This window comes from Jaculus jaculus, chromosome 6 (genome assembly GCF_020740685.1).
Source record: "Jaculus jaculus isolate mJacJac1 chromosome 6, mJacJac1.mat.Y.cur, whole genome shotgun sequence".
Classification (NCBI taxonomy): Eukaryota; Metazoa; Chordata; class Mammalia; order Rodentia; family Dipodidae; genus Jaculus; species Jaculus jaculus.
In genome coordinates this window covers 43248900-43276113 of record NC_059107.1, presented here as the reverse complement: position 1 = coordinate 43276113, position 27214 = coordinate 43248900, and the positions used below count along the sequence as shown (strand labels likewise).

The 27214-nt window shown below is 47.3% G+C and overlaps 2 protein-coding genes across 2 annotated transcripts; one reads left to right on the top strand and one right to left on the bottom strand.

Moving 5' to 3' along the window:
• Positions 1–347: 347 nt before the first annotated feature.
• Positions 348–5463, bottom strand: Foxi3 (forkhead box I3). The gene is made up of 2 exons (XM_004660562.2): positions 4836–5463; positions 348–958 (listed from the first exon to the last, which is right to left on the bottom strand). Exons 1-2 carry the CDS (start codon positions 5461–5463, stop codon positions 348–350), a joined length of 1239 nt encoding a protein of 412 aa, XP_004660619.2.
• Positions 5464–14151: 8688 nt separating this feature from the next.
• LOC101612473 (ribose-phosphate pyrophosphokinase 1-like) lies at positions 14152–15661 on the top strand. Its single transcript, XM_004660505.2, has one exon. It carries the CDS (start codon positions 14221–14223, stop codon positions 15175–15177), a length of 957 nt encoding a protein of 318 aa, XP_004660562.1. The 5' UTR covers positions 14152–14220; the 3' UTR covers positions 15178–15661.
• Positions 15662–27214: the final 11553 nt, after the last annotated feature.

Genomic DNA, 27214 nt, shown 5'->3' with positions numbered 1-27214 from the left:
TCACCCAGCAGCTGACTTCACTGGCTATGCTTTAGCTGCCTGTGGACATCTGCGCTTGCCGCGTGGACACCACAGCGAATAGAATAATAGACAGTGATCACAGGTTACTCATCCCAGAACAGAGCGAAGTGGCTTTCTTTCTCTCTAGACACGTGTCTAGCCAGAGAAACCTGGAAAAGTTTGCTGGGGTGTAAGTTATTCATTCTATCCCGATTGCTCCAAGCATAGTCAGCGGACCACAGGACCACTCAGGGGCTCGGGAGCAGATGCGAACGCTCAGCCCTACCCCAGACCTCCGGACTCGAGCCGGCATTCGGAGCGGATCCCAAGTGTGCACACGGAAGTCTTTACACCTCAGAGCCTTCCCGGGGGTAGATGAGGCTGTTGACCATGCTGAAGTTGTAGAAAGGGTTGCCGAAGTGGCTGTTCTGGCCCCCGCTGCTGCTGGCAGGGAAGGGGCTGTAGTAGGATGCCCGCTGGCTGCTGCTGGGGCAGGTGCTCAGCTGCAAGCTGTCTGGTGAGGCATCGGGAATGGAGGTGGGGGGGAACGTGCCGGAGGGCAGCTGGCTTCCCTGGATCCCAAGGTGGCGGCTGCCGGGGAGGGCCCGCTGGCTGCCCCCAGTGCTGCTGCTATTCAAGGTGCTGAGGCTGCTGAAGAAGGCACTGAGGCAGGGGGTGGAGGTGAGCGTGGACGCTCCTGGAGAGGACGCAGCACTCTTGGTGCCCTCAGGAGGCTCCGGGGACTGTGAAGGCCTCACCAGGGAAGAGGGGCTGTTTCCTTCGGGCTTCACACCCACTCCAGCCCCTAACCCTGACGTCAATGCCTCTGGTTTTGATGTCCCCGTGGCCACTGCGGAGTTGTTGCTGGCCTCAGAACGGCGCTTTCGCTTCCGACGGAAGTTCCCGTTGTCAAACATTTTCTCACAGTTTGGATCCAGAGTCCAGTAATTACCTTTCCCTGAAAAGAGAAGACAAGTCAGAGAAGCACCTGGGTGGGTTCTGAAAGCATACATACACAGCACCTTCTTTTAAACATTTTAAAACGTATTGGTGCGTGTGTGCATGCAGCTGTGCAAGAGCCTCTGGCCTCTGCAAAGCCCAGATGCTTGCACCACCTGTGTCCACCTTACATGGGTGGCTCTGGAATGGAATCCCGACCAGCAGGCTTTGCAAGCTAGTGTTTCTCACTCTGAGCCATCTTCCCAACCACCACTACCCCTTTGTCAAACGTAACCTAGCCGGGCATGGTGGCACATGCCTTTAATCCCAGCACTCGGGAAGCAGAGGTAGGAGGATTGCCATGAGTTTGAGGAGACTACATAATGAAGTCCAGGTCAGCCTGGGTTAGACCCTACCTCAAAAAAAAAAAAAAAAAAGATAAACCAAGCTGGCCTTAAAGTCCAAACTTGCTTCTGCATCAGTCTTCCCTACTCTACTGTAGTACTGAGATTACAAACATGTACCACCATTCCTGGTCTAGAGTTTTATTTTTATTTAATTATTTATTTGATAGAGAAAGAGGAAGAGAGCAACAGAGAGAGAAAATGGGCACACCAGGGCTTCTGCAGCCTCTGCAAATGAACTCCAGATACCTGTACCCCCTAGTGCATCTGGCTAGCATGAGTTCTGGGGAATAGAACCTGGGTCCTTTGGCTTTGCAGGCAAACACCTTAACCGTTAAGCCATCCCTCCAGCCCTTATCTGGAGTTTTATACCTGAGGTATTTTGAACTACAAATGGCCTTTGGCAAGTGTACCTCCAAAAATGAAACTAAGGGCCACTGCACCCAATGTTGAATTGGAGGAAAGCAGACTCAAATGCTGTCGAGAGTGCTCATCCTATTGTTTGGTTTCCTCCTTGTTCAGGAGGCTTTACTGACTTCATAAAGAAATCCAGGACAAAGTTGCTCAAGCTACTTCTTTCTCCTCTCAGTGAGGTCTACTGCTTAAATCTCAAGGCCCAATTCTATTCCTAAGACACTTACAATTAAATCGCCCACCACCGTCCCTGATTTTAGGTTCAAAGTGTCATGAAATTCTGGTGCTACTTAAAATATGAGCTTCAGGGCTGGAGAAATGGCTTAACAGTTAAGTGCTTGCCTATGAAGCCTAAGGACCCCAGTTCAAGGTTAAGATGCTTGTCTGCAAAAGCCAAAGAACTTGGGCTGGAGAGATGGCTCAGCGGTTAAGCACTTGCCTGTGAAGCCTAAGGACCCCGGTTCGAGGCTCGGTTCCCCAGGTCCCACGTTAGCCAGATGTACAAGGGGGCGCACGCATCTGGAGTTTGTTTGCAGAGGCTGGAAGCCCTGGCACGCCCATTCTCTCTCTCTCCCTCTATCTGTCTTTCTCTCTGTGTCTGTCGCTCTCAAATAAATAAATAAATAAAAATTAAAAAAAAAATAAAAATAAAAGCCAAAGAACTTGAGTTCAATTCCCTAGCACTCACATCAAGCCAGATGCACAAGGTGGTATGTGTCTGGAGTTCATTTGTAGTGGCTAGAGGCCCTGGAGCACTCATTCTCTTTCTCTCTTCCTTTCACTCTCAAGTAAATAAAATTTAAGGGCTGAGGAGATGGCTTAGTGGTTAAGACACTTGCCTACAAAGCTAAAGGACTTAGGTTTGATTCCCCAGGACTCATGTAAGACAGATGCACAAGGTGGTGCATGCACCTGGAGTTTGTTTGCAGTGGCTGGAGGCCCTGGCATGCCCATTCTCTCTCTCTTAAATAAATAAAAACTAAAAATATTTAAATAAAATTTTTGTTTTTCATTTACTTATTTGAGAGCAACAGACAGAGAGAGAGAGAGGGAGAGAGATTGGGCATGTGAGGGCCTCCAGCCACTCAAACAAACTCCAAATGCATGTGCCACCTTGTGCTTCTGGCTTACGTGGGTCCTGGAGAATCGAGCTTCGAACCGGGGTCCATAGGCTTCACATGCAAGCGCTTAACCGCTAAGCCATCTCCCCAGCCCCTTAAATAAAATTTAAAAGAACATACAAATATATGCATATAACTAGATAACACACACATCTATTTGAACGGATCCACAGGGCCATCTCAGGATCAATAGCTTATTCATCCCCCTCAGGGCTGGAGAGTGAGCCCAGGGCCTCAAATATGTCAGCCAAATACTCCACTGCTGAGCTGCACTTCCTACCCTGAACCCCCGGGGTTTTCCTTTTTTATTTCCCCAGCTACCAACAGCTTTGACCTTTTAAGGTAAGGGGTACACATGACAGCTGACATGACAGTCTTGGGCGGTGTAGAGGCCAAATCTTAAAAATGCGTCTTTTAGAACTGTATGTCCTGCCCTATGCTGCAGCCACGAGGCACACAAGGTTACAGGCAGGGCACCTGCAATGTTACTAGTCCAAATTCAAATACGTGAAATACACACAGGATTTTGAAGAATAGAGACCAAGAAGATAATGTAAAGAACCTCAGTAGCAACTTATGTTATGTTAAAACATTAATTACTAAAAATGTTAATATGAACATAAAATTAAAGCTAAAATTAAAAAGATTCTGAGGCAGGGATTCATGTAGCTGAGGCAGGCAGCTGAAGATGATCTGAACTTATCTTCATGCCTCCACCTCCCAAGTCATGGGATTAAAGGCATGGAATGCCCCACGCCTGGTCTCGTCTCCCCCCTCCTGCCCCCCGGGGATTAAAGGTGTGTACCAACCCACCCTGGCAGAAGAGAGAATGGTGCACCAGGATCCCAGACCACAGGCATCACCTTGTGCAACTGGCCTTAGGTGGATACTGGGGAATCGAACTCAGGTTGTTATACTTTATGGCATGTGCACCTTAAGGGCAGAGCCATCTCCGCAGGGCGTGTTTTAACGTTTTGAATATAGCTACTAGAAAGCTTAGATCACCTATCACTTGCACGGTTCACCATTTCAACAGGAAAGCTTTGCTCTGGGAGTTAGGGGGTCTAGCTCAGTGGGAGGGTGAGTCCTTAGCATTCAGGAGGCCCTGGGTTCCATCCCTAACACAATAAAACACCTAATTCCAGGGAAGAGCTCATTCTACGATTCCCCCGTCCCCGTACTACATAATTTACACAAAGTCCTGCAATGTGCCCTGAAATGGTTTAATTTCTGTTCTCACTTTTTCTAATAGCAACACCCTCTGCTTGCCTGGTCCTAGGCTCCTTCAGAAACCCGATTTCTTTCTCTTTGGAAGCCTCTCAGGGTCTCTGACCGCGCACTAGCACCCGCAGCAACTTCTCCTTGTAGAAGTTACCAGGCTTCACTGCTTCAGAAGAAAGTGCATTCGTGATCTCCCCTCTGAATTCCTTAGGTACCAAACCTCGGCGCCTTCGCTTCCCACCCTCTGCCGGATCTCACGATCCTGTACTACGATTGTCATCTCAAGATAGGCACGGCATTCGATGGAGGAAGAGCACAGATGCGCAGCCAGACCCGCCCGCAGTCATCCACTTGCTGCTAAAGACGAATCTCGGCTCACCCCGATCTCTTCCAAACCGTCCCTTCACCCGAGAGCGCACCGCTGCTCTTCCCCATCTAGTAAACTAGACCTTCTTTGCAAATGGCCCAAATGGCCACCACTGAGGATTGGGAGCCGACTCGCGTTTGGGGGCACGAACTTTCTTTCAGCGTCAGCTTCTGCATTTGACGCTGCAGGGGGTCTAGGTCCCTGTCCCGGGGGTCCCCCCGCGTTACCCTTACTCTTCTCTTGGCTCCCTCACCCACACCACGGTGGGTCGAGGTGGCCGAGGCCTCTCCACCACCTGCTTCCAGCCCCTATTCAAGGAGCAGCTCCCCACCCGACGCCGCCCTCGCCAGGCGCGGGGGCGCCGCTCACCCGGGTCGTCTTCGTCGCGGGGCACCTTCTTGAAGCAGTCGTTGAGCGACAGGTTGTGGCGGATGGAGTTCTGCCAGCCCGCCTTGCTGCGCTGGTAGAAGGGGAAGCTGTCGGCCACGAACTGGTAGATGTGGCTGAGCGTGAGCTTGCGCTCGGGCGCGCTCTGGATGGCCATGGCGATGAGCGCCGAGTACGAGTAGGGCGGCCGCACCATCTTCATCAGGTCCTCGCGGCTGGCCACCGACAGCCAGGCCAGCTCGCCGGGCGCCGCGGGGCCGGCGGGCGAGGCGGGCGCGGCGGAGCCCGCGGGCGGCGCGAAGGCCCTCTGCGCGCAGGCGAACGTGCCGGCGGCGGTCGGCGGCTGCAGGAAGGGCCCGGCCGCGGCTCCGGGGGGCGGCGGCGGCGGCGGCGGCGGGGCGCCCAGGTACGCGGCGGCGGCGGCGGCGGGGGTGGCGCCCACGCCGGGGCCGTTCAGCCACAGGTAGGGGTTGGCGGCGGCGGGCGGCGGCGGCGCCGTGTAGTCGGCCAAGCCGTAGGACGCCCTGGCGGCCGGGGGCGCGCCCGGGGCGGCGGCGGCGGCGGCGGGCTGCGAGTACACGCCGAAGTTGTCGCCGCAGTACAGGGCCATGTCGGCGGCCGAGGGCGCGTGCGGCGCGGCCGCGGCGAGGGGCGAGCGGGGCTGGCCTCCCGGCTCGGACGATTGCATCCCTTTGGGGCTGTCCCCGCTGCGGCCCGCCTCGGTATGCGCTGCGCGGGGCCGGCCGGCCGGCGGCTCAGGTGCGGGCGCCGCGCCCGGGAACGGGCTCTTATAGCCGCGAGCGGCGCGCCCCGCCCGGCCGGCCCTCCACGCCCTCGCCACGCCCCGGCACCCTCCCGGCCCGGGAAACGCCGCCCGGAAAGCTGCGGCCGCCCCTGCACGCCGAGGTGTCTTCTGAAGGCTCGGTGCCCTCCGGGTGGCCGCCCGGCCACCTGCGCAGCCCGCTGCTTTCCTTTCTATTCCGTCGCTAAGCTTCGGCCCTGGAGCGGGACGCTCCCCGCGCTCCGTCGCCGTGGGCCGGCTGCCGCCCCGTCGGGAGCAGTGCGGATGTGCAGCCCGCTGGCAGCGCGGCGAGCGGGGAGGACGCGGGAGCGGGCACCCCGTGCGCTCCCGCTCCCTCCAATTCCGAAACCAGGGTTCAGTGTTCTCCCCTCTCCTCCTCTCTCTTTGTGGGTCTCTCTCTCTCTCTCTCTGTCTTTCTTTTTTCTGTGCTCTAGCGTGGTTCTAAACCAAACTATGTCCGTTCACTTTCGGGAAGCGCTTGTTCATTTTATATACTGCTTGTTCTCACTTACGTTGCGACTTCGTTCTTTTAAAAGGTGACGGTTTTCACGGACATTTAAGGAGCAAAAACAATAAATAGAGGGAAAGAAAGAAAGTTTAAAGTGGTTTGAATACTTCAAGAAGGGCTCCTATACCCAAATGGCCTCACCTACTCATGGTATATGGCTCAACGAGGCTGGCTGCGCTGGAGGAACGAGACGGGGAATTAATAAAATACCACGATGATCTCACAAACTATCCAATTATTTTTTTTAATTTTTATTGACAACTTCCATAATTATAGACAATAAACCATGATAATTACCTCACCCCCACTTTTCCCTTTCACAAATCTACTCTCCATCATATCCCCACCCCCTCTCAATTAAACTATCCAATTATTATTCAGTAGATCAAACTAACAATAAAACAATGATCAAATTTACAATTTAAAATATCCTTTAATGTGTTCTTGCCCAGCGACAGATCCGAAAGTTCTCGTTTAAAGTGGGAAGTCGTTGGTTTTTGTTTTTTCTTTGAGGATCCATCCTTTGAGGAGTCACTGAATATCTAATCATTCCGAAGTCTCCTGGCCGCTCGAGGGTGCATGCATTTTCCTGATAAAGTTAGCTTTGTACTTGAACATTCACCTCTTAAAAAATAAAATACAGAAATATTTGATTGCAAATTTGAACGCTTAAAATGTCCACTTCAAATCTAATTATTTACTCCTATATTTTCTGGAATAAAAAAGAATGATTGCCAACTACAAAGCACCTGTTTCTTGGAAAATGTTGAAAAAAAGAGTGTTTGACAAGCCAGGCATGGCGGCACATGGCTTTAAAGCCAGCATTCCTGAGGCTGAGACAGGGGGATCGCCAAGAGTCACAGATCATACCAGCCTACAGTGAGATCCTGATTCCAAAGTTAAATTAAATTAACTGGAAATAAACGGGCATAATGTCTTCATTTTGATCAGATCTATATTTTCTTCGTCAGATGAGCACTCAATTTCCAGTTGCCTTCTAAGTTGTCCCGTGTTGTTTTGACATTTCTCCCAGAATGATAGTAAGAATGAACACTCCTCTGACCCCTCAAGTTGAAAAGCAATGTTTATGTTATAATGCCCACATTTAATATTTGCTCTTAAGTGCAAAGGTCTAAGCTAAAAATAAAACGAAAAAAATCCCAAGAGAAACTTGGAAAACCTAGAGGGCAGTACTTGTTTTTTAGAATTTTTACACACAAACTCTAAATATCTAACATTCTGCGTAGTTTGAAAAAAAATGTAAGTATCCAGGTAAAGTAATCTCAAGTTTCCACTCTTAAATTTCTTGCATTCTCCATGGTAATAAAATGTGGGAACTTTGAAGCCATCTCTTCTTTATTAATTGATATTCTTCAGAACATAATACTGTAAATATTTTTAAAAATATGTTTATGATCAGCCTAGGCTAAAGTGAAACCCTACGTTGCAAAACCAATAAATAAATAAGGCATATTTATTTATTTATTTCTAAATAGGGAGAGATAGAAGAGAGATTAGGTGTGTCAGGGCTTCCAACTGTGTCAAACTCCAGATGTATGTATCACTTTGTACAGTTGGCATTACGCAGGAACTGGGAAATCAAACTTGGCTCATTAGGCTCTGCAGGCAAGCACCTTAGCCACTGAGCCATCATCAGCCCAGAACATAATATTTTTAAAAAATATATAATACTACAATGGAGTTCTACTCAGCGGTAAAGAAAAATGAAGTTATGAAATTTGCAGAAAAATGGATGGACCTGGAAAGTATTATACTAAGTCAGGTAACCCAGGCCCAGAAAGCCAAGCGCCACATGTTTTCTCTCATATGTGGATCCTAGCTACAGATGACTGGGCTTTTGCGTGAGAATGAAAATACTTAGTAGCAGAGGCCAGTAAGTTGAAAAGGAGACATAAAGGGTGGAGAAAGGAAGGGAGGAGGATACTTAATAGGTTGATATTGTATATATGTAATTACAATGATTGTAATGGGGAGGTAATATGATTGAGAATAGAATTTCAAACGGGAAAGTGTGGGGGTGGGGAGGGAGGGAATTACCATGGGATATATTTTATAATCATGGAAAATGTTAATAAAAATTAAAAGTATATATATATATATATATATATATATATATATATATATATATATATATAATACTTAATAGTTTAGGAAGTTGCTTACCCATACATAGTTTGCAATTTTGTAGTTTTTCCTCCCTTAGGGTTTAATTCTTAAGCCCGTAGCTCCTAATTATTCTGAATGAGAGGCTGTAGTTGCAGGTTATGGTTTATTGTTTTGATTAAAGGTCCAATCTAGTAGGGTGATTATGTTCAAGGATATCTTTTGCAGACCTAGTTTTATTTAAAAAGAACAGAGCCACCTACTGACCCTTTGCTGCTATTACAACACTTACTCTTGAGTGTAGAGACCACTTCCCCTTTAAGGAGTTGAAAATTCCCACACACACTCTCTCTTCCTCCCCCACCAGTTCCCTTCCTTCACCCCTTCCTCCTTTTGTCCCTTCCTTCTTCTCTCCTTCCCCTCCCTCTTCAAATTCACTATATAGTTGAGGACAACCTGAACTTCTGATCCTCCTGCCTCCACTTCCCCATTTCTGGGATTACAGAAAGACCCATGCTGCGGATCAAACTCAGGGCATGCATTCTAGCCAAGCACTCCTCATGTACTATCTTGGTTTGCCATGAATGAATCAATGTGTTCAGAAAGCACTTCAGATGGATGAGTTGGCAAGTCGGAGATAACCATGATCTTCTTTCAGCTTGGGTCTGACAAATGCATTTGAGATTAGCTGTTATCAGTGGCTTCCTCCGTTTAGTGGCCTCTGTCGTATATAAAATCTTTGTATAAGACTCCATTTAAAATTATATACATATACATATATATATAGATAGATAGATAGATAGATAGATAGATAGATAGATAGATAGATAGATATTTTTTTTTGAGGTAGAGTCTCACTCTGGCCCAGGCTGACCTGGAATTCACTACGTAGTCATAGGGTGATCTTGAACTCACAGCGATCCTCCTACCTCTGCCTCCAGAGTGCTGGGATTAAAGGCGGGAACCACCATGCCTAACAAATATTTTATTTTTTTTTAATTTATTTATTTATTTATTTATTTGACAGAGAAAGAGGGAGAGAGAAAGAGAGAATGGGTGCTCCAGGGCCTCCAGCCACTGCAAACAAACTCCAGACATGTGCACCCCCTTGTGTACTTGGCTAACGTGGGTCCTGGGGAATCAAACCTAGGTCCTTTGGCTTTGCAGGCAAAAGCCTTAACTGCTAAGCCATACTTCCAGCCCAAGGCTTCATTTTTGTAAGAAATTTCTTTGCAAGCAGAGAGAGCTAGGGAGAAGGAAGGGTTGAGGATGGGTGTGCCAGGGTCTAGTGCTACTGCATTAAAACTCCAGACACACGTGCCATGCCGTGCATCTGGCTTTACCTGGGTCCTGGGGAATTGACCCCAGGCAGGCAGGCTTTTTGAGCAAGCACCTTTAATTGCTGAGCTATCTCTCCAGCCTCCTACCACCCCCACTTTTATTTGAGACAGGATCTAAATCTGTAGCCTGGAATTCACTTGGTAGACCAAGCTGGCTTTGAACTTGCTACTAGGCACACCTGCCTCTACTTCCTTATTATGGGATCATAGTGCCTTAACCAGTAAGCTATCTATCCAGCCCCACATATCATCATCATCATCATCATCACTATCACTGTTTGGCTTTTCAAGGTAGAGTCTTGCTCTCTTATCCAGGCCAACATACAATTCACTATGTAGTCTCAGGCTGGCCTTGAACTCACAATGATCCTCCTACCTCAGCCTCTTGAGTGCTGAGATTAAAGGTGTGCGCCACCATGTCCACTTTTGAAAATATATTTTTAATTTTATTTTTTATATTATTATTATTATTTTTTTTTGAGGTAGAGTTTCACTCTAGCCCAAGCTGACCTGGAATTTACTATGTAATCTCAGGGTGGCCTCAAACTCACAGTGATCCTCCTACCTCAGCCTCTCAAGGGCTGGGATTAAAGGTGTGCACCACCACACCTGGTTTAAATTTTTTTTATATATATATTTGAGAAAGAGGCAGAAAGAAAATGAGTGAGTGAGTTAGTGAGAGAGAGAGAGTGAGCAAGTGTGCCAGGGCCCCTGGCACTTTTTAAAAATTGAGGCAAGTTCTCACCCTAGCTCAGACTGACCTGGAACTCACTCTGTAGGCTGCCTTTGAACTCATAGTGATCCTTCTACCTCATCCTCCAGAGTGCTGGGATTAAAGGTGTACACCACCATGCCTGGGGCTTTTTTTTTTTTCTTTGTAATTCAAGTTGATCTTGATTCTCTGGCACCCACCTTCCTAGTGCCAGGCCTGGAGGTATGTGCCACCACTCCAGGGCACATCAATTGCTACCCAACTGTTCTATTTTATTTTGGTGTTGAGGGTTGAAACTCTGGTCTTCCACCTGCTTAGCATATGCTCTACTGTTGAGCTGCATTCCTGCCATGTACACCCTTCCCCAGCCCCATGCCCACCCCACCAAGCAAATGACACCGTTGAGCTTGGGAGCTGATCACCTATTTAAAACTTTAAAAGTAGCTAGGAATGGTGGCTCAGACTTATAATCCCAGCTAAAGTGAAACCTTGCCTTAAAAATTTTTTTTTAAATAAAATATTTTTAGGGGCTGGAGAGATGGCTTAGTGATTAAAGCACTTGTCTACAAAGCCAAAGGACCCAGGTTCAATTCCTGAGTACCTACATAAGCTAGATACACAAGGTAGTGCATGCATCTGGAGTCCATTTGCAGTGGCTAGAGGCCCTGGCATGCCCATTCTCTCTATCTGCTCCCCACCCTCTCTCAAATAAATATAAAAAGTAAAATATTAAATCAAATATTTTTAGCTGGCCCTGGTGGTGCACGCCTTTAATCCCAGCACTCAGGAGGCAGAGGTAGGAGAATTGCTGTGAGCTTGAGACCCTGAGACTACATTGTGACTTCCAGGTCAACTCTGGGCTAGAGCAAGACTCTACCTTGAAAAACCAATAAATAAATAAATAAAATATTTTTAAAGCTTTAAAAATGGGGTTGGAGAGCTGTAGAGATGGCTCAGTAGTTAAGGCCCTTGCCTGTATATCTTAACCCCAGTTTGATTCCCCAGTACCCACATAAAGCCAAATACACAAAGTCACACGTGCCTGGAGACTGTTTGCAGAAGCTAGAGGCCCTGGCATGCCCATTTTCTCTGTCTGTCTTCTCTTTATTTCTCTCTGCTTGCAAACAAACAAATAAAAACATTTATTTTTAAAAAATGGCTCCCACATAGGCTCTTTACCCTCTCCTGCCCTCCCCATGGAACAACTCTCTGCACTTTCTTCTTTTTCCCTCTTTTCACCTAATAAAGTCTCTCTAAACGTTTAAAAAAAAAAGTGGAGCTGGAGGAATGGTTTAGCAGTTGAAGGTACTTGCTTGCAAAGCCTTCTGGCCAGAGTTCAATTCGCCAGTACCCACATAAAGCCAAGTTCAGAGTGGTACATGCATCTGGAGATTATTTGTAGCTACAAAACACCCTGGTGCACTCGTTCTCATTTTCTTTCTCTCTCTCTCACTCTATTTGCAAATACATATTTTTTTTTTAGTTTTTTAAATATTTATTTGCAAGGAAAGAGAGAGAGTATGGTCACACCAGGGCCACTTGCTACAGCAAACAAACTCCAGATGCACGTGCCTCTCTGTGCATTTGGCTTTATGTGTGGACTGGAAAGTCAAACCCAGTCTGGAAGGCTTTGCAAACAAGTGCCTTTAGCTGCTGAACCATTTCCTCGGCCCAATAATACATATATTTTTTATTATTTTTTTTCTTATTTATTTTTTCTCTATTTTATTTATTAGAGATAGAGAGAAGGACAGAGTAGAGAGAAAGAGAGAGAGAGAAAGAGAGAATGGGTGCTCCAGGGCCTCTAGCCACTGCATACAAACTCCAGATGCATGTGCCACCATGTGCATCTGGCTTATGTGGGACCTGGAGAATTGAACCTGGGTCCTTAGGCTTCACAGGCAAGGGCCTTAACTGCTAAGCCACCTTTCTAGCCCAATACATTGTTTTGAAAGAAAAAAAAAAAAAGCCAGGCATGGTGGTGCACGTTTATAATCCCAGCACTAGGGAGGCAGAGGTAGGAGGATTGCCATGAGTTTGAGGCCACCTGAAACTGCATAGTGAATTACAGGTCAACATGGGCTAGAGTGAGACCCTGCCTCAAAAAAATAAAGAAAATGTTGCTTTGCAGACAAATAAATTGTAAAGCAATTGCTTTTAAATTAGGGAAATCTGTGGCTCAATCAAAACCTTTAGGTTTTGAAACAGGATCTAGCCCAGGTTGCTCTACTGATCCTCCTATCTCAGCCTCTCAAGGGCTGGGATTAAAATTGTGTACCATCATGTCTGACCCAATCAAAATCTTTCTTTCAAATGTGGGCGAGGGCTGAAGAGATGGCCCAGCCATTAAGGCACTTGCTTCAAATCGTGGTAGACTGGCTCTAGCTTGAGCGGTAGGCTTGTGCCTACATTATCCTTCAAAAGTCTTCTAACGGGAAGACCTATGCTAGGAATCAAGATGTGGAGATAATCAAGGAGTTCATCGTGTGAATGCTTTAATCTATATTTTAGCAGGAGGAAGGGAGGAAAAGAGGGTAGCCAGGCATGGTGGCTCATGCCTTTAATTGAACACTCAGGAGGCAGAGGTAGGAGGGTCACCATGAGTTCAAGGTCACCCTAAGACTACATAGTGAATTCTAGGTCAGCCTGGACTAGAGCAAAACCCTACTTCAAAAGAAAAAGAAAAAAAAAATAAGGGAGGACAGAGGAGGAAGAGATAGGATGAGATAAAAGGAGGTAAGAGAGGCAGGGAGAACGCTTACCTAGCATTTACAAAGCCCTGGGTTTGATTCAGCACTGCATAGAACAAGCATGGCAGTGTACATCTCTAATCCCAGTAGGAGGTGGAGGTAGGAAGATCGGAAGTGCAAGTTCATTCTCAGCTACATAATACATCAGAGTCCAGCCTTGGCTACATAAGACCGTCTCAAAAACAAAATAATAATACAGAGAGGTAATAGGCTAGGTGTGATGGCTCATGCCTGTTATCCCAACGCTTGAGAGGCTGAGCAAAGGGGTTTGCAACAAATTTGAGACCAGCCTGGGCTACATAGTGAGTTCCAGGCAAGCTTAGTCTGTAGAGTGAAATCCGATCTCAAAACATGTATATACGAAGCTCAGTGTAGTGGTGCATGCCTTTAATCCCAGCATTTGGGAGGCAGAGATAGGAGGATCACCCTGAGTTCAAGGCTACCCTAAGACTACATAGTGAATTTCATGTCTGCCTGGGCTACAGAGAGACCAGACCTTACCTTGGAAAAAAAAAAAAAAAATATATATATATACACACACACACACACACACACACACACACACACACACATACATATACATATATATATACCAATATATATATATATACCAATATATATATACCAATTAGATAAAAATTAGTAAAGAAAAAAATAGCAGTTTCTAAGTTGTTTGAAGGATCAATGTGACCCGGAGGGATGGGGAGACGGCTCAGCATTTAAAGGTGCTTCTTTGCAAGGCCTGACAACTCAGGTTGAATCCCCCAGCTACCCATGTAAAGCTAGTCCCTCCCCCCCCCCCCCCCGCCCCAAATGGCACAAGAGGGCCATTCATCTAGGGGCGGGAGAGCCAGGTGCACCTGCACGCACGCGCGCACGCAAGCGTGTACACTGCAGCGCGGCCCCGCCTCCCAGGCGCCGGGACTCGGCGGCGCGCGGCGCGGGGCGGGGCGGGGCGCGGGGCGGGGCGGGGCGGGGCGGGGGCGGGGCGGGGCGCGGGGCGGGGCGGGGCGGGGCGTCAGCTGGCGGCGCGGCCACGCGTGGCTGTTGGCGCCGGGCGCGGGACCGCCTCGCTTCCAGGCTGGGCCACGGCGAGTGCTGAGCGGCCGCCGCGGAGGAGAGCCGCCCGAGATGCCGAACATCAAAATCTTCAGCGGTAGCTCCCACCCAGACTTGTCGCAGAGGATTGCTGACCGACTGGGCCTGGAGCTGGGCAAGGTGGTGACCAAGAAATTCAGCAACCAGGAGACGTGTGTGGAAATTGGTGAAAGTGTACGCGGAGAAGATGTCTACATTGTTCAGAGCGGCTGCGGTGAAATAAATGACAATCTAATGGAGCTCCTCGTCATGATTAACGCCTGCAAGATTGCTTCAGCCAGCCGGGTCACTGCCGTCATCCCATGCTTCCCGTACGCCAGACAGGATAAGAAGGATAAGAGCCGAGCTCCAATCTCAGCCAAGCTTGTTGCAAATATGCTGTCTGTAGCGGGTGCAGATCATATTATCACCATGGATCTACATGCTTCTCAAATTCAGGGCTTTTTTGATATCCCCGTGGACAATTTATATGCAGAGCCAGCTGTCTTAAAGTGGATTCGGGAGAATATCTCCGAATGGAGGAATTGCATTATTGTCTCGCCTGATGCAGGTGGAGCCAAGAGGGTGACCTCCGTCGCAGACCAGTTGAATGTGGACTTTGCCTTGATTCACAAGGAACGGAAGAAGGCCAATGAAGTGGACCGTATGGTGCTGGTGGGAGACGTGAAGGACCGGGTGGCTATCCTTGTGGATGACATGGCCGACACTTGTGGCACAATCTGCCTTGCTGCTGACAAACTGCTCTCAGCTGGAGCTACCAGAGTTTATGCCATCTTGACTCATGGCATCTTTTCTGGCCCGGCCATTTCTCGCATCAACAGTGCATGCTTTGAAGCCGTCGTGGTCACCAATACCATACCTCAGGAGGACAAGATGAAGCACTGCTCCAAGATACAGGTGATCGACATCTCCATGATCCTTGCCGAAGCCATCAGGAGAACTCACAACGGGGAATCTGTTTCCTACCTGTTTAGCCATGTTCCTTTATAATAGAGTAACTTACTAAGCTTTAAAAAAATAAGTCAACCTCACCCCTTGTTTTTTTCTTGGTATTTGATGACAAATTCATCAGAAGCCCAGCTTGTTCCAGGGCAATATTTTTTTTTTTGTAGTATATCCCATACCCATATTAGGTATATTAGAATTGACCCTGTATTGGAGAGAGATTGAGATTTACTTCTGAGATGTGCTGTGTTTTCTGGTTTCCTTGGTTATTTAATGAGCCTTGTATGTTTGGCTTCTTCAGCCGTCTAGACGTTTTCCTGGCCAAGTGTCTCTTCTGTAGTTTTCTATGGGGCCGACGACTTCTTGCTCCATCACTGCTAGCAATCATATTAGGTACCTGCTGTAGTGTCGTCGTTAACGTACTACTCTGCAGCAGCAGGTTTTAGGTGGTGTCATAGTGCCTTTTGATTAAGTGTTTAAATTGTTTGGATCCGCATGGTATCTCAAATAAACTAAGATTTCTGTTAAAGTTTGCTGTTAGAGTCTTTTGTAGAATATATTTAATAAAGTGTCATGTGTGCAACTTAGAGAGATCATGTGACATGGTGTGGAAAGGATTTAAGTATTTGGCAAGGGATAGTTTTTGTTACTGCCTCATTTTATTTATTTATTTATTTATTTATTTATTTATTTATTTATTTATGTTGAGGTAGGGTCTGGCTCTAGCCCAGGCTGACCTGGAATTCACTATGCAGACTCAGGGTAGCCTCAAACTCACAGTGATCCTCCTACCTTGGTCTTTGAGTATTGGCCTCAATTATTTTTATAAGTGATAAACTTGGAAATGAAATTTGTTTCTTTGAAGTAGGGTTTCACTTTAGCCCAGGCTGACCTGGAGTTCACTATGTAGTCTCAGGGTGACCTTGAACTCACAGAGATCCTCCTACCTCTGCCTCCCAAGTGCTGGGATTAAAGGCATGTGCCACCACACCTGATTCTGAAATACATTTTTTTATTTGAGAGAGAGATAAACAGGCAGAGAGAGAGAGAATGAGTGCGCTCTAGAGCCTCCAACTACTGAAAACACCCCTTTATGCATCTGGCTTATGTGGGTCCTGGAGAGTCTAGCCAGGATCCTTTCATTTTGCAGGCAAATGCCTTATCTGCTAAGCCATTTCTCCAGCCCTGAAATTCATTTTTTAAAGACAGGGTCTTGCTTTGGAGCCCAGGCTGTACTAGAACTCATTATGTTAGCCCAGGCTACTCCTTAAATTTGTGGCAATTCTCCTGTCTCTACCTCTTGAGATTGAGATTACAGGTGTGTGCCATCATGCATGGTTTTGATTTATGTACTTGAGAGAGAGGAAGAGAGGGAGAGAATGGGTGTATCAGGGCCTTCAATCACTGAAAACAAACTCTACTCATGCATCTGGCTTATGGGGGTCCTGGGAAATCGAACCTGGGTCCTGAGGCTTCACAGGCCTTTTCTTCAGCCCCTGCCTCTTTTTCTTTTTTTAAATTTACTTGAGAGTGACAGCAGACAGAGAGAAAAAGAGGCAGAGAGAGAGAATGGGCGGCATCAGGACTTCCAGCCACTGCAAACAAACTCTAGATGCATGTGCCACCTTATGCATCTGGCTTACATGGGTCCTGAGGAATTGAGCCTCAAACTGGGGTCCTTAGGCTTTACAGGCAAGCGCTTAACCACTAAGCCATCTCTCCAGCCCAGCCCCTGGCTCTTTAGATCATGGATAAGGCACAGACCAGAAATATAACATTATTTGAACTAATTACATGCAAATGTATTTTTCAAAATGGTTGCAAAGGTTGCATTGTGGGAAGAGGTGGCAGAAAGAATGTAAGAGGCAAAGGAAGGGAAGGCCTGGCATGGTGGCACATCCTTTAATCCTAGCATTCTGGATGTAGGGTAGGAGGATTGATGTGAATTCAAAGCCAGTCTGAGACTACATAGTGAATTCCTAGTCAGCCTGTATTAGGGCGAGACTCTACCTCAAAAAAACCAAAGGAAGAGAGAGAGAGAAGGAAGGGAGGGAGGGCGTGGTGACGCATGCCTTTAATCCCAGCACTCAGGAGGCAGAGGTCGGAGGATTGCCATGAGCTCGAGGCCACCCTGAACTACATAGTGAATTCCAGGTCAGCCTGGGCTAGAGTGAGACCCTACTTCAAAAAAGAAAAAAAAAAAAAAAAAGACTTGACTGGCTGATGCTACCTACATAAGAGTAATAGGAGGGAAAAATGATGGTATCAAAATAATAGAGAGCTGGGCATAGTGGCACATGTTTAATCCCAACACTCAGGAAGCAGGAGGATGTAGGAGGATCACTGTAAGTTCAAGGCCAGCCTGGCACTACGTAGTGAGTTCCAGGTCAGCCTTGGCTAGAATGAGACCCTACCTCAAATCAACAACAACAAAAATAGGGCCTGGAGAGATGGCTTAGCCTGCAAAACCTAAGGACCCAGGCTTGATTCTCCAAACCCATGTAAGCCAGATGCACATAGCAGCACATACATCTGCAGTTCGTTTGCAGTGCCTAGAGGTCTTAGTGCGTGCTCGGGCTCTCTCTGTCACATAATTAAAATAAAATATTAAAGAAGAATGGAAGAGAATGGGCTGGGCATTGGCGGTGCACGCCTTTCATCCCAGCGCTCCACTCGTGAGGCTGAGGTAGGAGGATTGCTGTGAGTTTGAGGGCACCTTGAGACTACATAGTGAATTCCAGGTCACCCTGGGCTACAGTGAGACCCTACCTTGAAAAACCAATAAATAAATAAATAAAAATTTAAGGTCATCCTCATCTTGAGACCTTGTCTCAAGAAGAGTTTTTTATGCCAGGCATGGTGGCACACACTTTTAATCTAGCACTCAGGAGGCCAAGGTAGGGATCACTGTGAGTTCTAGGTCAGCCTGGGCTAGAACAAGACCCTACCCTGGGGGAGAGGGGGGAAAGGTTTCATATGTTCTATCCTGAAGAATTTAATATTTCCTTTGCAGCCATTTTTTTTAAATGGTAACAATGATTCAGAAAACAATTTGGGGGGGGGCAATGAAGCAAGTGTAATAAAATGCTGATGTTTGAAGAATCTGGGTGAGGAATTTAGGGACATTTTCTTTTCAAATATTTATTGATAGCATCCATATATAGACAATATACAATGATCATAATCCTCTCTCACTACCCTCCCTTTTCCCCTTCCTAACCCTCACTCCACTTGAATCCCTTCTTCCCCCCATCCCCAGGCCCAAGTGCTGGGATTAGCCAGGTGTGGTAGTGCACGCCTTTAATCCCAGCACTGGAGAGGCAGAGGTAGGAGGATTGCCATGAGTTCAAGGCCACCCCAAGAGGGATTAAAGGCATGCACCACCAGACCGACCCAGCTACTTTCTTTTTCTTACCAATTTGTAAGTGCTTTTTCTCTCTATATATATGTGTATTAGTCAGGGTTCTCTAGAGGAACATAATTGCTAGAATGAATTATTTTAAAAAGGAAATTTATTGAATTAGCTTACAGTAGTCCAATAGCAGTTGCAGGCCCGAGAATCACCGAACCTGGTAGCTGCTCAGTCCACGTGGCCAGATACCTCAGCAGTCCTGACCCGGCACTGCACATGGTGCCGGAAAGCCTGAAGACTTCCTGAGGAGCAGCTGGGTTTCAATCCACGTGGGTCTTCAGTTGATGTTGGTCTTTAGTCCACACTGGTCTTCAATCCACGCTAGAAGGTAGGGAGCAGCTCCGGCAGCCAAGTGGAAGGAAGGAAGGAAAAAAGGGAACTCTTCTACCCAGAGCTTCCTTATATCAAGTCCCTCTCTGAGCGGGGCCGCCCACTCTGGGGGAAGGGCTCACCCTGGGAGAAAGACCTCCCCCTTTAGTTGATCCTTCCTAGAAGCAGCCTGTGGATTACTAAACAGATCAAGTTGACAACACCTTAACTATCACAAGTCCACCCCTTGTCAACTTGGCATCAAATCATGTCTCCTTACATCATATTTAATTTCCAAATGAAAACAGTAACAAGCTCATAATTCCGCCTAACATCGCATAACTATCCCACGTACAACCAGAACCACAAAATCTTCCCCCCAACACAAGCTTAGTCTCTAATACAATGGGTCTAATATAAATTCAACAGTTAGCTAATGATATAATCTTAATATTGGTGTAGATACACTCTGTTATCAAGGCAGGACAGAAACATTGCAATCACAGTCCTCGTTTCTGTAACTGATCACGTGGCTTTAGCTGATATTTGTAACTGCCTTCTTCTACTATCCATTCTGTATTCCCTCCACCTTCAGCAAGCACCTCGGCAGGTCTTGGTTCTTTACCTGGAGGGGTAACCCATACCTTCATTCCTGAAGGACTGGGCCATTTATCACACTACTTCTATTGGGTTGTTGCAGTCGTCCATTGACTTTGACAACAGGACATGGTAACACTAACAGGTGCTCTAAAGGATCTCCTGCACTACAGGCATAGTCTTCCTTACCGCCATTGTGGAGGAGCAGCCCAATTTCCCCCTGGTAATCTGGATCAATCACCCCTGCAATCACTGTAACTCCTTTCTCAGCCTGTTCACTCAAGGGCATTAGGAGCCCAAAGTGACCAGGGGGAAGTCTTAGCTTCCAGTTCAATAGAATGTTCTTTGTGTCTCCTGGCAAAAGCACTCCCCCCTCTGGGACCAAGACTTGTAGTCCAGCAGAGCGTAAGGTTGTGGGAACAGGAAGCAAAAATCTAGCTAACAGGTCACTTGGGGTGATGGTAAGTGGGACCATTCCCATTTCCACCCCTTGATTCCTGGACCCGTGAATCCGGGCTATAGGAGAAACAGTACCATATATAGGACGCTGATTCAGAGCATATACAGCCTGCTGGAGGACACTCCCCCAGCCCTCCAAGCTGTTGCCACCCAGTTGGCGCTGTAGCTGTTTCTTCAAAAGGCCGTTCCACCGTTCTATCAAGCCAGCTGCTTCAGGATGGTGGGGCACATGGTAAGACCAGTGAATTCCATGATCATGAGCCCACTGCCGTACTTCCTTGGCGGTGAAGTGAGTTCCTTGGTCAGGAGCAATGCTGTGTGGAATGCCATGACGGTGGATAAGGCATTCTGTAAGCCCATGGATGGTAGTTTTGGCAGAAGCGCTACGTGCAGGAAAGGCAAATGCATACCCAGAATAAGTGTCTATTCCAGTAAGGACAAAACGCTGCCCTTTCCATGATGGAAGAGGTCCAATGTAGTCAACCTGCCACCAGGTTGCTGGCTGGTCACCCCGAGGAATACTACCATATCGGGGGCTTACAGTTGGTCTCTGCTGTTGGCAAATTTGGCACTCAGCAGTAGCCGTAGCCAGGTCAGCCTTAGTTAGTGGAAGTCCATGTTGTTGGGCCCATGCATAGCCTGCATCTCTGCCACCATGGCCACTTTGTTCGTGGGCCCATTGGGTAATGACAGGGGTGGCTGAGGAAGGAGGTTGACCACTATCCACAGAACAGGTCAGCTTATCCACTTGATTATTAAAGTCATCCTCCAATGAGGTCACCTTCTGATGAGCACTGACATGGGACACAAGTATCATTATATCCTTTGCCCATTCAGAGAGGTCTATCCACATACACCTTCCCCAAATGTCCTTTTCACCAATTTTCCAATTGTGCTCCTTCCAAGTCCCAGACCATCCAGCTAAACCATTGGCCACAGCCCATGAGTCAGTGTATAACCGCACATCTGGCCATTTTTTCTTCCAAGCAAAATGCACAACCATATGCATCGCCCGAAGTTCTGCCCATTGTGAAGACTTCCCTTCACCACAGTCCTTCTGAGTTGTCCCAGAAAGGGGCTGTAATGCTGCAGCTGTCCACTTCTGGGCAGTGCCGGCATAATGTGCTGAACCATCTGTAAACCATGCCCTAGATCTCTCCTCCTCAGTCAGTTGATCATAGGGCACACCCCATGATGCCATAGGTGCATGCTTGGGGACAGAAGGCATTGCAACAGGAGTAGCAACCATAGGCATTTGGGCAACTTCCCCATGTAACTTACTCGTACCTTCAGGGCCTGCTCAAGCCCGCTCACGTATATACCACTTCCACTTGATGATGGACTGCTGCTGTGCACGTCCAACTTTATGGCCTGGTGGGTCAGATAACACCCAGCTCATAATGGGCAGCTCAGGTCGCATAGTAACTTGATGGCCCATTGTCAAACGTTTAGTTTCCACTAAGGCCCAATAGCAGGCCAAGAGCTGTCTCTCAAAGGGAGAATAATTGTCTGCAGATGATGGCAGGGCCTTGCTCCAAAATCCCAAGGGCCTCCGCTGTGATTCACCTATGGGGGCCTGCCAAAGGCTCCAAACAGCATCCCTGTCTGCCACTGAAACCTCAAGTACCATCGGATCTGCTGGATCATATGGCCCAAGGGGTAGAGCAGCCTGCACAGCAGCCTGGACCTGTCAAAGAGCCTTCTCTTGTTCTGGGCCCCAGTGAAAACTAGTAGCTTTCCAAGTCACTTGGTATATGGGACGGAGTAAGACACCCAAGTGAGGAATGTGCTGTCTCCAAAATCCAAATAGGCCCACTAGACGTTGTGCTTCTTTCTTAGTGGTAGGAGGGGCCAAATGCAACAACTTGTCCTTCACCTTAGAAGGAATATCCCTGCATGCCCCACACCACTGAACTCCTAGAAATTTCACTGAGGTGGAAGGTCCTTGAATTTTGGATGGATTTATTTACCATCCCCTGATGCACATATACTGTACCAGCGGCTCCAGAGTGGTTGTCACCTCCTGCTCATTTGATCTAATTAGCATTATGTCATCAATATAATGGACCAACGTGACACCCTGTGGAAGGGACAGGGGATCAAGGTCCCTGCGAACTAAGCTATGACACAGGGCTGGAGAGTTAATATAACCTTGAGGTAAAACAGTAAATGTGTACTGCTGACCTTGCCAGCTGAAGGCAAATTGCTTCTGGCGGTCCCTATGGACAGGTATGGAGAAGAAAGCATTTGCAAGATCCATAGCTGCATACCAGGTACCAGGAGATGTGTTAATCTGCTCAAGTAAAGAAACCACATCTGGTACAGCAGCTGCAGTTGGAGTCACCACCTGATTAAGTTTCCGATAACCCACTATCATTCTCCAGATCCATCTGTCTTCTGAACAGGCCAAATAGGAGAGTTAAAGGGAGATGTGGTGGGAATCACCACCCCTGCATCCTTCAAGTCCTTTATAGTGGCATTAATTTCCGAAATCCCTCCAGGGATGCGATATTGTTTTTGATTCACTATTTTCCCTGGTGGTGGGAGCCTCAATGGCTTCCATTTGGCCTTTCCAACCATAATAGCCCTCACTCTACAAGTCAGGGAACCAATTTGGTGGTATCCCAATTATGCATCCTGGGACTGGGGAAATAACCACAGGGTGCGTTTGGGGACCCACTGGACCCACTGTCAGTCTAACATTCGCCAAAACTCCATTGATCACCTGACCTCCGTAAGCACCTACTTTAACTGAAGGGCCATGGTGCTTTTTGGGTTCTCCTGGAATCAATGTCAATTCAGAGCCAGTGTCCAGTAGGCCCCGAAAGGTCTGATTATTTCCTTTCCCCCAGTGTACAGTTAACCTAGCAAAAGGCCACAGGTCCCTCTGAGGAAGGATAGGTGTAAGTTTAATATTGAAACTTTTGGCAGTTGTAGGGGGTCCTTCCCCGAGGGAACCCGGCCAACCCTTCAATCAAGGGGCTCAGGATCTGGAAACTGGCTCAAGTCTGGAAACTGATTAAGAGGCCTTGATTCTCTGTTGCTATAATTCAAAGTGGCTTTATGTCCCCTTGCCGTGGAACTTTTCTGCTTATACAGATCAAGAAGAAGAAACTCAGTAGGTTTCTTATCTATTTGACTTCTGAGAACACCATGATTAATCAGCCAATACCAAAGGTCCATACGAGTCATACCTTTATGTGCATAATTTTGCCTACGCTGTCTATTATGAAAAACACGTTCACTCCGCCTTTGGAGATTCAGTGCTGCCACTTGGCCCTTGTTACCCCAAGATCCAGTTATGCCCATTGCATCTAAATCACCTAATGCAGCAACTGCAGCTCCCACTGTGAGGTCTTCTTTACATAAAAGAGCAATGATAGAGGACTTTAAGTATGCTGGCGCTCCCCTCACAAATCTGTTTCTTATGGTCTTAGTGAAGGGCACATCTTCTGGTCACTCCCATTGTGGGGGCAAAGATGAGTTTACATGGCATAACCACTCCAGCATTCCAAGTTCTCTGAGCTTTTTAATCCCTTCATCGACATTAAGCCAAGGGATATCAGGCAGCTCAAGCTCATTCACAGTAGGCCATCTTTGGACCCATACTTCAGCCAACCAATCAAATAAACTCTTGGCACCCCTTCCAACCGCACGAGCTGTATTGTTAAATCTAAAATCTCTGCTCAATGGGCCCATTTCAGTAAATTCAGCCTGATCCAATCTTATGTTCCTTCCTCCACCATCCCACACCCTCAAAATCCATTCCCATACATATTCCCCATGCTTCTGCCTGTACAAGTTAGAAAACTCCTGAAGGTCTTTAGGAGTATACCTCACCTCCTCCTGTGTCACACTTTCTATCTCACAGTGATCCTCCTACCTCTGCCTGCCAAGTGCTGGGATTAAAAGTGTGTGCCATCACACCCTGCTGACATTGATGTTTTTATTTATTTATTTATTTGCAAGCAGAGAGAGAGAGAATGGGCATGCCAGCTCCTCGTGTCACTGCGAACGAATGCCTTTCATCACTGAGCTCTCTCCAGCTCCAATTACAGCATTTTTCACAAAGATACCTTTTTGGCTTGGCTTAAAATAATTTTGCCAGGGCTGGAGAGATAGCTTAGCAGTAAGGCACATGCCTATGAAGCTTAAGGACCCAGGTTCAATTCTCCAGGTCCCACATAAGCCAGATACACATGGTAACACATGTGTCTAGAGTTCATTTGCAGTGTTCATTCTCCCTCTAGCTCTCTGTCTCTGATAAATAAATAAAACTAAGTCATAAAAAAAAATAATTTTAGCTGGGAGTGGTGGTGCACGGCTTTAATTCCAGCACTTGGGAGGCAGAGGTAGGAAGATGGTTGTGAATTCGAGGCCACCCTACATAGTGAATTCCAGGTCAGCCTGGACCAGAGTTGAGACCCTACCTCGAAAACAAAAGAATCAAAACAAAACAAAAATGCCATACAGATATCTCCTTTGGAACACAGGTTCTTCCTATGTAGGCTATGAGTTCCTGATCCTCAGGTTCTGGGATTACAAGCATATGCCACCACTTCCAGCTTAGAAAGAGCTTTTATTGGCAACAAGCTGGCAGATTGGAAGATGGCAGGGCTTCACCCACATTCTGTCTTGCCAGGGGTAATAGTGCGCTTATATGGGATTCTGGGAACCCTTATGTGGGATTTAGCCATAGCTTGCTGAGCACTATGCTTGCCATTAATTTTTATGGATCAGAATTTTGTTGTATTTTATTCATTTTGTTTTGAACCAAGATCTGGCTTTGTAGTTCTTGCTAACCTGGAGCCCAGATGGTCTCAAACTGTGTTGCCACTGCCTCCTGGGTGTTGGAATTATAGGGGTGCATCACTATAGCAGTTTACTTGCTTTTTAATTCATTAATTAATTTTTATTTTATTTTATTTTATTATTATTATTTTTTTTTTTTTTTGGTTTTTCGAGGTAGGGTCTCATTTATTCTAAGCTGACCTGGAACTCACTCTCTAGTCTCAGTCTGGCCTCAACTCATGATGCTCCTCCTACCTCTGCCGCCCAAGTGCTGGAATAAAAGGTGTGTGCCACCATGTCTGCTCACAGCGTATGTTGTTTTCTTAGGTAGTGCTGAGCATTGAATTTATTCTAGGCAAGATTGGACCTCTACTATGGAGGTCCAAGATCAGCCCTTGCTAAGTTTTTGTTTGTTTGAGATGGTCTGTGACAGTCACCCATGGCAAGTTCTGGGATTTGGGGCATGTATGTGTTCTTAAGCCCACTGTAGCAGCCGGCTCTTCGCAGGTATGATTGAATAGGGTTTGAATATGTCCTTCATGGTGTCCTGTGATGGACCTCAGTGTGGAAATATTGACAATGCTAGAACCTTTACGCATTGGGAAGCATATTGTGGCATGTGCCTGTAATCCCAGAGCTTGTGGCAGGAGGATTGCCATGACTTTGAGGCCAGCTTTGGCTATACAGTGAATCAAAGGGAAAGCTAGGGTGTGCTACAGAGAGAGACAGTTTCAAACGAAACAAGTGACTTGGTTACAACAAGTAGGAGGATCAGGAGTTCAAAGTCATCTTCAGCTACATGATAAGTGGGCGTGCTGGTTGTAGCAGACCTGGCTATTGGAGGGATAGGGGACTGTGCTCATTTGCTCCCTCCAGGGATGGAGCACAGATCTGGACAGCGAGCAGGTCCTCAGTCGTTATTTGCATGTGAGGGAGGGTAGCCAGGGGTTCTGAGAGCATGGGGAGGCTGGCAGAGTGCCATGGGGGATGGGTGAGGAAAGGAGTATTGCTGTCCTGCAGAGAAGGGCAGCAGAGCCAAGCCTGCCTGCTGGAAACAAGGGCTCTGTCTACCAGGCAGGGCCGGGAAAGACGTCTGCTGCACGGGGCTTCAGGGGTGGAGGCTTCTGCCCCTTCAGAGGAGCTACGGACACTTAACAAAGATTGCTGAATTTCTGAGATGGACTGTCTTGGAATGTTTGGAGCCTCTTCAGTGAAATAAAATTGGTTCCATGGCTTCAGCCTTCCTTCTGAAATGAAGCTGAACCCTCTCTCAGAGACTTATTTACTTTTCTACTTCATCTAACAGTGACGCCACCATCTGCATTGGGGATAGTACCCAAGGCCCCTTGTGCATGCTAGGCAAGTGCTATACCACTGAGCCACAACTCCAGCCCCTCCGTATGCATTTTGTTAAAAAAAAAAAAAAAAAGTATTTATTTGCAAGGAGAGAGGGCCAGGGAGAATGAGTACGCCAGGGGCTCTAGCTACCGCAAATAAGCTCCAGATGTATGCACCACTTTGTGCATCTGGCTTCGTGTGGGTACGGGGGAATCGAACCCAGGTCATTAGGCCTAGTGGGCAAGTGCCCTAACCACTGAGCAATCTCTCTGGCTCCCAAGTATGCTTCTTGACATTGTGGTGGTTTGAATGTAAAATGTTCCCCATATTTAATCCCCAGCTGATGGCTGTTACAGAGGCTGAGGCAACTTTAGGAGGAGAAGCCTGACTGGAAGAAGTGGCTGGGGGCGGGCCTTATGGCAGGACAGCCCAGCCAGCCACCCTGCATCCCGCCTCCCCGTGCCTCCTATTGACATGAGGTTGTGATGCCAGCTGTCTGCTCCTGCCGCGTTCCTGCGGCATGATGTACTTCCCCTTTAAACTGTAAGCCAGCTAAACCCCTTCCTTCTCCAAGCCACTCCTAGATGGGTGCTTTGTCCCAGCAACAAGAACTGATACAGACATTAGTGTTGACATTTGTGACTGGACTATCAAGCACTTAAGTGGCTGAGGTGCCATTTCATTTTGGACAGGTATGGGCTATATGTTCGTTTAGATCTATCTTTTTATTTCAAATAATTTTTATTTATTCGTGAGAAGAGAGAGGGAGAGAGGCAGAGAGAGAAAGAGAGAGAGAGAGAGCGCCAGGACCTCTTGTCACAGCACATGAACTCCAGATGCGTGCGCCACTTTGCACATTTGGCCTTACACGGGTACCAGGGAGCTGAGCTTGGGCCTGCAGGCTTGGCCAGCAAGCACCTTTAGTCACTGAGCCATTTCCCCATCCTGCATCTATATTTTTAAAAAAATATTGTTTATTTATTTATTTTGAGGTAGGGTCTCACCGTGGCCCAGGCTGACCTAGAATTCACTCATAGTTTCAGGCTGGCCTTGAACTCACATTGATTCTCCTACCTCAACCTCCAAAGTCCTGGGATTAAAGGCCTACAGCCACCATAATCAGCCTTGTTCATCTTATAGCCCAGGCTAACCTGGAATTCATTCTGTAGTCTCAGG